General features: G+C 38.1%; 1 protein-coding gene across 1 annotated transcript in view; it reads left to right on the top strand.

Annotated features, from left to right (window-relative positions):
• Positions 1 to 5,205, top strand: part of LOC103508365 — a 29,494-nt gene extending 24,289 nt beyond the window's left edge. The window contains exons 20-25 of the mRNA XM_026822985.1: positions 9 to 165; positions 1,532 to 1,702; positions 2,728 to 2,743; positions 3,088 to 3,327; positions 3,410 to 3,493; positions 5,110 to 5,205. Of these exons, the coding sequence (XP_026678786.1) occupies positions 9 to 165; positions 1,532 to 1,702; positions 2,728 to 2,743; positions 3,088 to 3,327; positions 3,410 to 3,493; positions 5,110 to 5,205 (764 nt within the window). The remainder of the gene's footprint in view (positions 1 to 8; positions 166 to 1,531; positions 1,703 to 2,727; positions 2,744 to 3,087; positions 3,328 to 3,409; positions 3,494 to 5,109) is intronic.
• Positions 5,206 to 15,986: the final 10,781 nt, after the last annotated feature.

The following is a 15,986-nucleotide window of genomic DNA, read 5'->3' as shown; positions in this document are numbered from 1 at the left end:
GTTTTCAGTCCAATGTTCAATCAACAACCACCGTCTCTCTCAAGGCAAAAGCGTCACTTTGCATCACTCGGGTAACTCAACTCAGCATGATATAGTATTCCTGGTAAATTCCTATGATGATCTATGTTTGAGTCAGATCAATATGGGAGATATTCTAAATCAATTGTAAGTACCTATATAAATTGGAAACTTTTTTTTTCTAAGCAGTAAACCCGTGTTCACATTTACCTATATAAGTGGGAATAGGAAAATGGCAACCTCTCTAAGTGGGACACTTTTTAACTGGGAAACCTGGATAAGTGGGAAAAAATTGTCTGTCCCTTGGATTCCCACTTTGACAGGTTCGACTGTATAGCCCCTGAATATTAATTGAACTGCCAAAAATGAAGATCTGAAATTTGGGTTTGTGTTCTACATTTTGCAATCCCATTTTTTGAAGTAGTCGCCAAATTTCGGTCAGAGCCAGGGTCGGCCCCAGGGGGGGGGGTCAACTTTAAAACCTTATTTGGAAACCCCCAAATTGTTATACATCATATCAAAGGTCTTAAAAAACATAGTACTTTGACAAAAGTTTTAGCTGGATCTGTCAACCAGGGCTGGAGTTGTGGCCTATTAATTTTTTCATACTTGAATGTTTTTCTGCTTTCTTCAAAAATGTTGTGTCTGTGCGTCTCTGGGCACAAAATTTGGACAATCTCTACCACTTAACCCTGATATAAACCATATTTTTAATGGCAGTCTAACTTTTTCTTTTAAGAGGGAACTGTAACTGCTATGGTCTTATCGTCCCGAAATCAAAGAGAGAAGGAAGACAGGATAGGAGAAAGCCAGCCGTTCCGATAACGAACATTATCCCATCAGGATAAAATCCGCCCCGGGCGGGAATCGTACTCGCGGCCTAGCGCTACAAAGCAGACGCACTACCAACTAAGCTAACCAGGCTGGCGGCAGTCTAACTTTAAAACCTGATATAAACCCTATTTTTAATGGCAGTCTAACTTTAAACCCTGATATAAACCATATTTTTAATGGCAGTCTAACTTTTTCTTTTAAAGAGGTTTGACAGAGGGAACTGTAACTGCTATGGTCTTATCGTCCCGAAATCAAAGAGAGAAGGAAGACAGGATAGGAGAAAGCCAGCCGTTCCGATAACGAACATTATCCCATCAGGATAAAATCCGCCCTGGACGGGAATCGAACCCGCGGCCTAGCGCTACAAGGCAGACGCACTACCAACTAAGCTAACCAGGCTGGCGGCAGTCTAACTTTAAAACCTGATATAAACCACATTTTTTAATGGCAGTCTAACTTTAAAACCTGATATAAACCATATTTTTAATGGCAGACTAACTTTAAACTTTAAACCCTGATATAAACCATATTTTCTGTCCAGATACGAATACAAACATCCCAACCAGTCTCAAGGCAAACATACACCTTAATGGCAGTCTAACTTTAAACCCTGATATAAACCATATTTTTAATGGCAGTCTAACTTTAAACCCTGATATAAACCCTGTTTTCTGTCCAGATACGAACACAAACATCCCAACCAGTCTCAAGGCCAACATACACCCCCGGACTTGAGATTCGGCTTCGTTCTGTTCAACAATAACAAGTACAATTCGGACATACAAATGTACACCTCTGATCAGAATATATGGCACACTGGGGTACAGCAGGGTGCAGACACTTTACAAAGGTAATTTGTAATGATACTTTATTTATTTGTAATAACAATTTTTCAATACATGTTAAATAATCCACAGTTTGATAATAATTAATATATGACTAAGAATATACCTAATATGAAACATCTTAAGGATGGATTACCTATCTTCAAATTAAAGTTAGATTACCCATACTAAAGGTCATAATGTTGTATGACCTTTGTATTATGGGTAGCATTCCTTTTCTTTTGTTTGTTTTAAGGGAAGTTCTTAAGTAGAAGCCCCGACCCTAGCCTAGCCTAAACTCAAGAGAAAACAAAACATGCTAATGAATAGAAGCGTCCTCAACGAATCCTTGACCATAGCTCCGATCCTTGCAGAAAATGAAGAAATTGAGCTGAGTTTTTTTTTCTGCTAAAGTCAATGGTTTTGGTCTGGCTAGGGCAGAGGTTCTCAAACTGGGGGGCGTGGAGACAAATCAGGGGGGGCGCGAGCTTTTCCTATAAAAAAAATCAAATTTATACCAAAATTACCTACCAGGTACTTATCGATTTCTCGTGAAAAGTTACATAGGAAAGACTCCTTGGTCATCTTAAATACTCTAATGGAAACTCTTGTTGAAAAATAATATGTTGAAATATTTGGAGATATCACAGAGAGGAGAGAGGGAGCAGAGAGACCTTCCAGTCTGAAAGCAGAAGAGAGAATGAGCTCTGACAAAAAATCTAGGTCTGAAGAAACCTCCCCTTGACCCCCTACTACCAAAAACCATGTAGGGGGTCAGGGGAAATGTAGGGGGTTGAGGGGAGGATTCTCCTACATTTTGACCATAGGTTTGAAGTTTTAATTTGATATATAGGTCGACCAGGTTTGGATAAGTCCTTCTATGGAATCTATGGGGACAGACTAACCGACAGACAGACGACACCGAAGCGAATACAATAGTCCGTCCCTTATACCTTTTATTATTACTATTGTAATATAATAAAGGAAGGACGGACTAAAAACTAAAAAGCACGCATTTTATAATATGTATTGAACGTGTTTTCCGTTTCAGGTCTGGACTCAACAGGGTTGTCCTATGTACACAAGAATGGCCAAACCTATACCGAGCTTAACAAAGAGGTATTTAAAACTCAGCCTAGAGTAGTTATCTAAGTTAGTATTAGTAGCGCTAGGCCGCGTGTTCGATTCCCGCCCGGGGCGGATTAACGGACAAGGTTCGTTCTCGGAACGGCCAGTTTTCTTTTATCCTGTCTTCGATTTCGGGACGATAAAACCTTGGCAGTTACAGTTCCCTCTGTCAAAACTCTTGGAAAAAATCAGGTCTGAAAGGGTTTAAAATTTAAATTTTAAAATCAATGGGTTGAAAGTTGAAACTCGTATTTCACTCCCTTCGTTCACTTTGCTTCCCCAGCTCCCTGCCTCGTCTCGTCTTCACAAGGACTTCTGCTCATCACTCGCTCTCAAATCTCACGGCTCCCTATTCTCCCTCTCTTCTCCCTCGCGCGAGACAGTGTGGCCCCTGCTTATTCTTAAGGCCGCGCACACACGAGTGTGTGAAGTGTGTGATTGTGTGGCGGGGGACGATTTGATGGGGAGACTGCAGTGTGACCCGTGTGCCACGGGGGTGGACTATGTGGACGAATATGAAGAGGTAAGGACTAGGTCGCGGGTTCGATTCGCGCCCGGGACGAACTTTATCCGAACGTGTTTCGCACTGGGTCATGGAGGTTCAGGGTGTGGCGGGGGACGATTTGATGGGGAGACTGCAGTGTGACCCGTGTGCCACGGGGGTGGACTATGTGGACGAATATGAAGAGGTAAGCACTAGGTCGCGGGTTCGATTCGCGCCCGGGACGAACTTTATCCGAATGTGTTTCCCACTGGGCCATAGAGGTTCAGATTTCTTCGAAATAATACTATAAAACCTGGACAAATATATTTGTATATTTGGCAGGGACTTGCTTTATGAAAATCGCGAAACTAAAACCTCTTATGAACTATATTTAGTACCTATTTATATCCTTTCTTTTTCTCTTTATCAGAACTAACATTGTCTATATTTTATATTATTATTTGTTATTTTTTCATATAGGATGACTAAGTATTTATGCGATTGTAAACTATTCGTCAAAAATATACTGTAAATATTCATTCATCATTCATCACCTCTAAGAATATGGGACAAAAATTTTTAATACCTAACATACAAGCATTACAATAATGATTACAAGCATTTTATTTAATTAGAGATATGCTTGTAGTTCAGTGTTCTTTTTTACCAATTAATTGGTCCATCTTCGAATCCCAAAAAACTCTCTCCATTCTTCCAAATAATAAGTTACATTCTCTTTCCAAAACATTCTTTGTAAGCTTCATTATTTGCACTAGTTTATTTTAATTTTGGCAGGCAGAGGGCAGAATTTGAAGGCAGAATAGAGGGCAAAAAAGCAAGAGGACGACCGAGAAGGAACTACTTCCAAGACATCCTAGTAACCATGGACTGCAAATCTTATGGTGAAATGAAGAATTTGGCAATGCATCGTGAACAGTGGCTACACCGACAAGGCAATGCCTTTAGTCAATGATGATGATGATGATGATGATTTTAATTTTCTCTTTTTTTTTCAGGACTTGGGAAAAGTACCAATGGATTACTTGGATCCCAATGAACCTCTGGACTTAATAATGTAGAATAGAACAGAATAATACCTCAAACTGCAATAGAATTGAATAAATTACGAGCAGAAATGAACAATATCCCTGAACAAAAAAAATGAGATCCCTCGAAAAAAACATGATTGTAAAAAGGAAATGCCAAGTCTCGCTTCAAAATTGCGTGCTTTTATCCGATAATACTTGTGTGTTTTTATCCAGTTTTTTTAGACCAATAGAGTTTTCGACCTTTTAAAGACATATTTTTAGATGACTTCTGACTTAGATTCTTCACAACTTTTTACGTAGGAATCGACCAATTTATTCACATTTTTTTACCTAATTGCATATCTTCTATTACTCTATCCATGACTCTTCAAGTTACCTACTGATTTATGTTACCAGTGAAATGTACCTAATGTATGTGTTCAGGATTGTTATAATATTATAGATTTTATTTTTAAGTTATACCTACATTTATATTTTTGGGGTCGGCGTTTTTCGTCAGCCTCTCAATCAGCCCTAACTAGGGTGACTGCTTTGGGCTGACATTTGGTTTTGGCTACAAATTTTACAAGTGGATGCCTTTACACTCAACCTTTGCTATTTCTTTAGCAAAGGAATTTGTATCAAATGAAGATTAAAAGCTCTATATTTTTGTCGATGATGGGATTCAAACCCGGGACTTTCTGCTTGGCAAGCGCATTACTACTAGGTTAACAGTGACCTTAATTATTATTTTAATTTTAATCTATTTATCTTTTTATTTGTTTGTTCACAGGTTATTCAGATACTTTGGCAATGTTACTCGAATACAATCTACAGCTTCACATCCTCTCTCCACATGCTATACAGTCAATGCCCTCTCCTATTATAGGTAAGTTAAAATATCTACTGGTGAGTTTCTCAAGTGAATTACCTAGGTACCGTAAACTGGGGCAACATTGTCCCAAAATTTACTATTTTTTTCATAAAAGTCAAAATTCTATGACTCTAACTTCCTTGGATTGGGTAATTGAAAATTTCACTATTGAAAAAAAAAGCCAAAAAGGTTATATGATTTAAAAAAAAAAATTTTTTTTTTTTTTTTTTTTTTTTTTGAAAAATTAAAACTTGAGAGCTCAAATTTTAAAGTTCAATTTCTTGCTCTAGAATCAGTCTCAGTAATGCAGTTGCTAAGGAGAAGACTATAGTTCAAATCCCAGAAACCGCTTAAAAAATTAAGCATCTTCATTATCATGATCGAAAAAATGTGTTTCAAATTGCATACTCCAACACATATACCAGGCGTTATTTAACCGTTTAATTTGCCCTCCAAGTGTCATCTTCTTGACTTTCCCAGCTAAAATTAAGCTGGCTTAAAAAAGATTAAAAAAAAAAAACAAAGAGGTTTGATAGAGGGAACTGTAACTGCTAAGGTCTTATCGTCTCGAAATCGAAGAGGGAAGGAAGGCAGGATAGGAGAAAGCCAGCCGTTCCGAGAACGAACATTATCCGTTGGGGATAGATTCCGCCCCGGGCGGGAATCAAACCCGCGACCTAGCGCTTACTAGGCAGACGCGCTACCAAACTAGCCAACTAGGCTGGCTTAAAAATAATAAAAGAAACAACATCTGTTGATATCAAAAAAAGTGTTGTACATACCTACACGTACAATTAAGATGAATTCAACATTCGAAGATATACGTGTTTTGTTTCAAGATGATAAGGGATTAAAAATAAGATCATTTTGTTAAATCTTCCTGTATAAAATCTTCCTGAACCTTTTGGTGTTATAAGAAGAATAATTTTGTTCTACACTCTGATTTTCGAGAGAAATCAATTTGGGTTTTGAATAGAATTAAAAAAAGAAGTGTGGTTCACCGGCGTTTTTATTTCGTAGCAATGAAACAACTGCTACATTAGACGCATCTGGTCTATCTCTTAGCATGCCCATCCCGTAGTATGCCCCTCATCAATTCTTTCTATGTATGTATTAATTTATCCTCCTCGGAAAAGTCTCTTTACTTCCGCAGTCTAAACAAGGTCTAAAGATGTGTCCACACGTAGTCGATCGGCCGTCGATGTCGAATTTATGTTATCGGAGGCAGTGTGGACGGTTCAGTCGACATCGATCGACGGCCGGTCGACTATGTGTGGACACACCTTTAAAGTTCGCCCGCTATCTAGCGCTCACAAGACAGGGTAGACATTATAGATTATATCTAATTTGATACCAGCCCATTTTTCCCAACCTACTTCTTTAGTAAATTGAACTATACATCCTAATCATTTTTTAACGAGGGTTTCTGTTCTCATCTTAAGATAAAGGATTTAAAAATAGGAAACACATGATAGATTTCTTTCCAGACAGCTAGAGAGAGGTAAATACAATGTATGTACCTGTGGTATTAAAAATTGGATCTTCCATTCTTCCTAGCTCAAATTCACTTCGTTCGAAAATGCAAAAATCATGTTGAAATATTTGGAGATATCACAGAGAGGAGAGAGGGAGCAGAGAGAACCTTCCAGTCTGAAAGCAGAAGAGAGAATGAGCTCTGACAAAAATCTAGGTCTGAAGAAACCTCCCCTTGACCCCCTACTACCAAAAACCATGTACGGGGTCAGGGGAAATGTAGGGGATTGAGGGGAGGATTCTCCTACATCTTGACCATAGGTTTGAAGTTTGGACTTAATTTACTCATTTCTCCTTCATTTTCATAAGTGGAAGGTCCTCATCGATTCTTCTGTGATAAGTCACCTATTCGCGGTTTGCTCTTGGTATTCGTGGTATCCGCGGTTTGTTCGCGGTATCCGCGGTTTGTTCGCGGTATCCGCGGTTTGTTCGCGGTATCCGCGGTTCTTTCGCGGTATCCGCGGTTTGTTCGCGGTATCCGCGGTTTGTTCGCAGTATTCGCGGTTTGTTCGCGGTATTCGCGGATTGTTCGCTGTATCCACGATTTGTTCGCGCTATCCGCGGTTTGTTCGCGGTATCCGCGGTTCGTTCGCGGTATCCGCGGTTTGTTCGCGGTATTCGCTGTTTGTTCGCAGTATCCGCGGTTTGTTCGCGGTATCCGCGGTTTGTTCGCGGTATTCGCGGTTTGTTCGCGGTATTCGCGGTTTGTTCGCGGTATTCGCGAATTGTTCGCTGTATCCACTATCCCGTCTTCCTTCTCTCTTCGATTTTCGGGACGATAAGACCATAGCAGTTACAGTTCCCTCTGTCAAACCTCTTAAAAAAATAAAATAAAATGCATCTAAGGATTTTCGGCCAGTCTAATCAGCTTGGAAGGTAGCGCCTCTGCCTTGTAAACGCTATATCGTTCGATTTCCGTCCGAGGTGGCTTTTATCCTAAACAGATAAGTTCATTTAATTAATTAATGTTGAGTGACAATTGAAATTCCATGTGTTAGGTAAACAAGTAAATATAGTGAAATAGGCATTAGCCAAATTTCATCAAAACTGAACAAACCATTCAAGAAATATGCTGTAACAAACAAACTATAATTCTAGAACCATGGTAAACCTTCCTTTCGTTGAAAAAATGCATCTCTTTAATCTTCTATCTTCTCTTAAAATGCATCTTTTTAATCTTCTATCTTCTCTTAAAATGCATCTCTTTAATCTTCTATCTTCTCTTAAAGTGCATCTCTTTAATCTTCTCTTACATCAAGTCATCAAGATCTTCGCCAGACAAAGCATGGTCTTGCATCCTTGGAATCTTTCTTTCACTCTCTCCTCTCTTCATTCAAATCTTGGTCTCCAGTCTCCTGCTCTTCAATGCATCTCATAATCTCCTAGGTATATCCTGTACCTTCATTCTTTCTTCAATTCTTTCAATGCTTGAATTCTTCATTTTCAATTCTCCATTTAGTTCCAGTTTAGTTTAGACTTTAGACTCTTTAGTTCACTATTAGAGCTTATGCTTAGTTGTTTAGAGTCCACCTTCACTCTTCACTTCACTTCTTCACTATTGTTGAGTATACCTGTGAGATAGGATCACGCTAGAATTTTTCTATCCGGAATAAAAAAAAAAAAAATAGTTTTTGAAAAATTCGCGATGTTTTTATTTTCTAAATAGAAACTCAATTTCGCTATAATTTTCTAACTCAGGGAATATTAAGTTTCATATTTTCACTTTAATTTTCGAAATAAGTAATCGGTATTTCGACTTCGAATTTTCCGTTTCTAAATAAGAATTCGAAATGTCCATTTATTTTTTCTAAATAAGAAATTTACTATTTTCACTTCAATTTTTATTTGTGATTTTCTGATTTTTCCGTGCTGATTTTTTCCATTTATTTTTACCTATTTTTTGAGTGATTTATATTGTGTTGTTTGTTTTTCGAATTTTTCGTCCACAATGAAGAGTGAAAAGAATTGGCATCTATCTTCTAGTGCCGTCTAAACGTGTTCCCAGTGTTTGACGTTTCGTTGACCGACATCTGTCATCATCAGGACCACATTATCACCGGAGTTAAAGAAGTTTTGCTCGAGTTTCAAGTGGATTTTCTCTCCGAAAAGAGTTTCAATTTAAATTTTGATGAAAAGTGAATAAATTTGAAGGAATTTTGATAATTTTTATTGTTTTTGAAGTTTTTCAGTATATTTTTTACGAGATTTTTTTTAAAAAGTTACCATTAGCAAATCGTTATCCTGATTAAATTTAACTGTTCTAAATTTTCTCTGTGATTTTTTTCTCTTTTACTTTGGCGAAGCTTAAAATCTTTTCGAAATAAAGTTATACCTACCTGTTGGAGTATTTAAAGTTGAATACCTATTTGGAATTGTGGATAACCAATCATTCCAATCTGGCTCCAGAGTTTCTACGGAATTCTCTTCAAAGGTAAAACAATGTTCATATTGTTCATGCTCTTCTTTTATAGAAATAAATCTCCAAAGAATTTGAAGTGATTTTGTCGCATGCTGAATTGCTGATATTGGTGGATGTGACAAAATCACATTTTTAAGCAAAATGTGAGATCTTTTAAAGGTATACGTAAACACACTACTATCACGCCACGTGAGGACGTGAGCTCATGGGAGTGAGAGAGATGTTGTTCGAAGTTTTCCCATAATATTGTATATTTAATTTCGTTCATGATAGCCACACTGCCCTCACGTCACGTTACGTGATAGTACTGTGTTTCTACCTTAACCTTTTTCCAACGTTTCTCCGCTAAGTACCTAGGTGTACATTGAAATCCCCATGGTACAAGACAGTTAACCCTCTTGGATTAAGATTAACGTATCATTACCCACCCCTGATTAAACCCCTATCTTTCCCATAGACCTCTCCTTCCTGATTCTACCACTACCATATGTCACAGAGAGGAAAAAGAGAGGAAAAAAAATATGTAACGTAAAAAAAAGTATAATAATAATAATAATAATAATAATAATAATAATAATAATAAATGATAATGATAATGTAAATTAATTTTATGTTAATGATAAAAATGTATTTCTCTTGCATGACTCAGGTACGTATTGTACCCACATCGATAGCATTTTTTATGTAGATTACTTAGGTACGCACATTACAGTTTGAAATAATAATATAGGTACTTACTTACCTACCTACGTAATTATGTATTCTAGGTAGGTAGGTAATGTTTGTAGGCATAGGACGTATAGCTATAGTTCATCCAGATCAATGTGACAGCAATGAGTCATCAACCCAAAATGAAGGAACCAATCAGATTGCAGGAAATCCTTACATTGTTGCAATTCAGGTAGTTTTTTTTTTTTTTTTTTTTTTTTTTTTTTTTTTTTTTAGGGGTTTAACGTCACTGTAGGTAAGTAGGTATAACTGTTGACGTTTAGGTTTTAGGGACTCTAGGGGACGGGCATTGAATATAGTGATCTGATTGGTTGACTTTAAATTTTGGCGTAAAATTTAACCAAATAAAAGAATTAATATTTTTAATATATACAATTATTGTTGTTGGTGTTCATAGGCGGGACTAGAATTACATTTTTGTTTTTGTTTTTGTTTTTTTTTTTTAGGGGTTTAACGTCACTGTAGGTATAACTGTTGACGTTTAGGTTTTAGGGACTCTAGGGGACGGGCATTGAATATGGTGATCTAATTGGTTGACTTTAAATTTTGGCGTAAAATTTAACCAACTAAAAGAATTAATATTTTTTTTATAATTATTGTTGTTGGTTTTTTTTAATCCCCAGATAGTGTATATTCTGAACCACCCAGAATAGAGATTTTCCACCGAGTCTCACGGTCTCACCCACCCACTTTTGATAAATTTATGATCCACTTAACACGTTATTACCCTATAGACAAGACAGATGGACTATTTAACATATTCAGCTTCAGCACGCAAATTTTTTTTTTTTTTTTTTTCGATATCCCCAGATAGTGTATATTCTGAACCACCCAGAATAGAGATTTTCCACCGAGTCTCACGGTCTCACCCACCCAGTTTTGATAAATTTATGATCCACTTAACACGTTATTACCCTATAGATATAGACAGATGGGCTATTTAACATATTCAGCTTCAGCACGCAAATTAAGAAGGGCGATTATAACATTAACCAGGGGATACGAATTTACATTTTGGCACATGGTTCAAAATGAGCACTCCAAAAATTAGTATACTGGGAGGGTTCTACCTACAAAAAATAGCACAATACGGGTGGTATAGATAATTTCACTCAAAGAATTTTGCAAAATTTCGTTCGTGGAATCAAGTCAAATTCGACGATTTGAACATTAACCAGGGGATACGAATTTACATTTTGGCACATGGTTCAAAATGAGCACTCCAAAAATTAGTATACTGGGAGGGTTCTACCTAATGTGCAAGAAATAGCACAATACGGGTGGTATGGATAATTTCACTCAAAGGATTTTGCAAAATTTCGTTCGTGGAATCAAGTCAAATTCGACGATTTTTCTTCCGGTCTGTCTGTTTGATAGACCGTAACCCTCGAACAGTTTAAGTTCGTACAAGAGTGTCCTCTCAGCACAAGAAGGGCTGGAAGGAGTAGGTATTCTATTTTCTATCAGTTTAAGTTCGTACAAGAGTGTCCTCTCAGCACAAGAAGGGCTGGAAGGAGTAGGTATTCTATTTTCTATTTGTAGAATAGAATAGAATAGAATAGAATAGAATATACCTTGTTTATCCTGCTCGAATGAGACTAAAAAGTCCCTTTACCCCAGCAGTCTAAACAAGGTCTCGTGTATTTTATGGGTTTAATATTTTACAATGCATAATTATTACAATAGACCTTGCTTAATTTAAAAAAAAAAAAAAAAAAATATTTTTGTTTTATATGGCATGTTGTAATGTTTTATATGGCAAAAAGTCATTAGAAACATTGGTATTGAAGAGGTTGCAATTTTTTGGCAACTCCAACCCGGCAATTCAAGTCCGACCACAACAAGAAATCCATGGCAAGCCGTATTGAATCATCGGAAATCATAACAAATAGGCAAGTGCTACTTGTAATAAATTAAACACAAGAGCATATTGACAGCTACGATGGGCCTGTGGTATGTCAGTCAACAATACGATTCATAGACGATACCCACTCGGTGTTTCATTTCAAACCAGAAGACCTAGGTTTAGTCTGTTCAGGAATTGAACGACAAAAGTGTAAGTAGGTAAATGGTTAAAATTGCTGGAAGACAAAATTCTAAATGGTTTACTTAAATCTTTTTCTGAACAAAAGAATTGTAAATGGTTAAAATTGCTGAGCGAAAAAATGCGTGATCTGCTCAATCTTTTGCTGAGCGACAAAAGTGTAAATTGTTAAAATTCCTGGACAAAAAAGGTCTAAAATCCTAAATGGCTCAATTTTTCGCTGAACGTCAGAAATTGAACCACTCTGTTTTGACCGAATTTCATCAAAATCTGACAAACCGTTCGGAAATTATGACGAAACAAAAACAAACAAATCGAAAAAATCGTCTAGTTCTGACGTAAAATCAGAAGCAAAAAGCGAGTGAAATCTGATCTCACTTCCTACGTTCAATAAAGGCTTCATAGTGTCGCATCTTACCTTCGCTTTATCTCTACCTCCGGCACTGCCTCCCTCTATTTTCTCCTCACCCTCTGTCTGCGATCCGCCACTAATTTCGCCGCCAATTATCGTTTCCGCCTCGGCGCACTTGTCGTACGACACTGATTTCCGACAACAGCAGCAAATGAACATTTCGCGACCGCCACTGGCCGCCGTTCAGAGAGGTTGGGGGGAAGAGAACGCCTCAGGCATTAACTTCGCCGCGTTGTGCCATTGGGCGAACTTTGTCCGATTTTATTTATTTTTATTTAAAAAAGAAAACTGTGTAACATTTAAATTATGGTCCACTTAAGTACCTCTTACTGCACAATCACCATTGTTAAAAATAAGCTGGTTTATTCAACGGAATCACTTGACAATATTTAGGATCGCAAAAGGAATTTACTTTCGTAGATTCGTATAAGCTTAACCCATCCTTTAGAACGGTTGCTCTTACACCTAAACCTCAGAGTGAGCTTTTTATGTAGGTATGGGTACAAATTGCATAATTGACTTGGATCTAATAGAAGGAATGCCCTAGCTAGTGGAAAATGTAAAAATTCAAAGACGAAACTAATAATAAACAACTCATTTTCCTTTTAGAATTTTCATCGTGGGAGTAGGGGAAAATAGGGAAATGGAACATTGCCTGGCGTTGTACCATTTACCCACTTCCCACAGTTACCACCTGAAAATTGTGAAAGAAAAATATACAAGTAAATATAGGAAAATACATCACTTATGGCTGGATTACACAAGGCCAGTATTTAGTTCAGCCACTGGTCTCCACTTATCCAATAACATTCTCTCCACCCAGAGATCTGAAAGCCTCTGGGTTCTCATGTATGTTCAAAACGTTCTGATTATGTGCACTTACAGGGTGAACGGGGACGCTGGTTTATATAATAGTAGTAGCCTACTGCTGGAGTAAAGGGACTTTTCAGTCCTATGCGAGCAGTATAAATAAGCACTATTATTATTATTATCCAATAACATTCCAGTCCAGTTGAACAAAATACACACACACTTCTGTACAGCTACCAGTTGAAACTGACTACCTGGCTGGACTGGAATGTTAAGAGACCCTCAGTAGTGTTTAAAAGAGTCCAGTAGCTGGACTGTGCCTCGTTAAAACCAACTATTACGGTGTGTCCACACTTGGTCGACCGGCCGAAAATACACACACACTTCTGTACAGCTACCAGTTGAAACTGACTACCTGGCTGGACTGGAATGTTAAGAGACCCTCAGTAGTGTTTAAGAGTCCAGTAGCTGGACTGTGCCTCGTTAAAACCAACTAGTACGGTGTGTCCACACTTGGTCGACCGGCCTCGATTGACGAGGTGAATCTAAAATCTATGTTGTCGAGGCAGCGTACAGTTTCAGTTGACTATGTGTGCACACAGCTTTAGAGCCAAGAATACTTGGATACTTTCTTCTATTTCTACAGAAAATCGGACTGGCTCACTGGAATATTGAGCCACCCTGTATACGTACTGTTAGCAATGTTTCATACCGCTATTGACTCACGAGGATGCTTGTCAATATGTTTTCTATACCGAGTGGGCCAACAAAAAGGAAACACTCCCTTCCTCCCCACCCCCCAGTTCCTCTTACCAAAAGATAAGGACGATACAGTGTGACAAATGACAATCATCAAAATGCATGAAGGGCAGATGCAAAAATCCAGCCCTAGAATACTACATTCACAGAGGAGGTAGGTACCTGCTATCCTAGTTTTTACCTGTTACTTTGAGTGACCGTAATTGTGACGAGGCTTTTGAACATCTTGATCTGTCCGTATTCGAAAACCACATGCAGGTCTAAGGCATTCAAGAGATCTGAATCAGATGGGTTTACCTGTACATTCATTACCTATACATATACATATTCATACATTCTTACCTACTTGCTCTCAATTCCAGGCCCTCTTCTTCATAAGTCACACCTTCAAAATTTCCAAAGTGTTGTTGACTTATTATTATACCTTATCCATTTGAATATGGCAGCAAGGAGTCATCGACCCAAAATGAAAGAACCAATCAAGAATGCGAGAACTCCTTGCATTGTTGCAATTAAGGTAAAGGTCTATTTTTATAAACTCTCTCTTTTAAAAAGCAGAGGTAGCTTCGATCCAGGTGACCTACTAGTCCCCATCAGGCGGTCTGAGTTGGCCCTGGTCATATCAAGACACGTGCCTCTGTTGATTGCGATTGAGGACTTTCCAATAAAATTGCAAATCAAGTTCTTCTGCTGCTACAATTTCTTCTTCTTCTTCTCTTTCTTCTTCGTCGTCGCTTTGGTCTTGTTTTTTCTAATTCTTCGTCTTTATCTTCTTCTTCTTCTTCCACGTCTTTTCTGTGTCTATGTCAGACTTGAAGTCCGTGTCACAGCATGTCCCATGTCCATCCCCTCAGATGGGTGAGAATTCGCTGAAATTCTGCACATGGGTTTCTCTTGGGCTCTAAATTCAAAGTGTGAATTGTGAATGGAGAGCGGATCTAAAAATGAACTTTTTTTTTGCCGAAATCAGACAATGTTCCTGGAATTCGGAATTCAGCAGCAAGCAGTCAATTTCGCTGAAATTTCACACAAGGGTTCTCTTGGCTCAAAGTCTACCGATCAAAAGTATGAACCGAAATCTCGGCTTCAAAAGCTGGAAGAGACAAGAGGTAAAGCAATAGCTCTACTGCTCAAGAGGCACGAAGATACTTCTGTCGGGGTTTACCAACTCATCAGAATTGAGATTAATCGAGGAAATCCTTATACTTAATGCCCAGGTCAATCTCAGATTGAATTCAATCCCAAGATTCTTAAGATAATCCGCAGTGGTAAACGTCGCGTCGACCTTAGAGGTAGGTACCTGAATAACACAAGGCCAGTTGGCAGTGTAGTTACTTTCAGTCCGGTTAGATGGCCAGAGTCAATCCCTAACATCGTTGAACGAATGTTTCGATTATAGTTCCCTCTATCAAACCTTTTCAGCACCTCCGGCAATGACTGACTCCCTCTTCTGCTACTTGAAAGCCATCAAACCGTACAATATGATCTAGTGACTAGTGACTAATCCACCAGTTAAAAGACCTATGTACCAGCTAGCCTTAATGCGCCTCACAGGGTAAAAAACTAAAAATCCATTTAATATCCAGTGAAATACCGAGGCCATCGTATAATTCAGCCATTACACGCGCGACATATATACATAGAAAGTACGAAATGGACCCGACGACCTACAGATGAGTTTGAAGTCACTTTGGCCGATTTCATAAAAAGTTGACGATTTGACACTTCGACCGTGGGAATTTGGGCCTTCACAACTTCACATTTCATAGACTCCATAGATAGATCCAACATAGATAGTGACAGGTCAAAATTCATCTTGGGATATTAGACCGAATGTCAAATAAAATAAACAACTCTAACTAGCAAAAATATCACAATATAGCTATTAACTTTCATTTAGCGAAAATAAGACCTTCAGTAACATCCGAAATCATCCTTTATCTCACCTAAAAGAGACCAAAGACGTCTCGATCGAGTATAACATCTCACCTAAAAAGAGACTAAAGACCTCTAGATCCTTCACGACCTCCAATTCACCTCAAAAGAGGCTAAAAATCCTCTATAGAATCTACAATATCTACATAGATAGC

The sequence above is a fragment of the Diaphorina citri genome, unplaced genomic scaffold, assembly GCF_000475195.1.
Source record: "Diaphorina citri unplaced genomic scaffold, Diaci psyllid genome assembly version 1.1 scaffold391, whole genome shotgun sequence".
In the NCBI taxonomy this organism is placed as follows: Eukaryota; Metazoa; Arthropoda; class Insecta; order Hemiptera; family Psyllidae; genus Diaphorina; species Diaphorina citri.
Note: the sequence above shows the minus strand (reverse complement) of the source record. Positions and strands in the feature narration are given on the sequence as shown.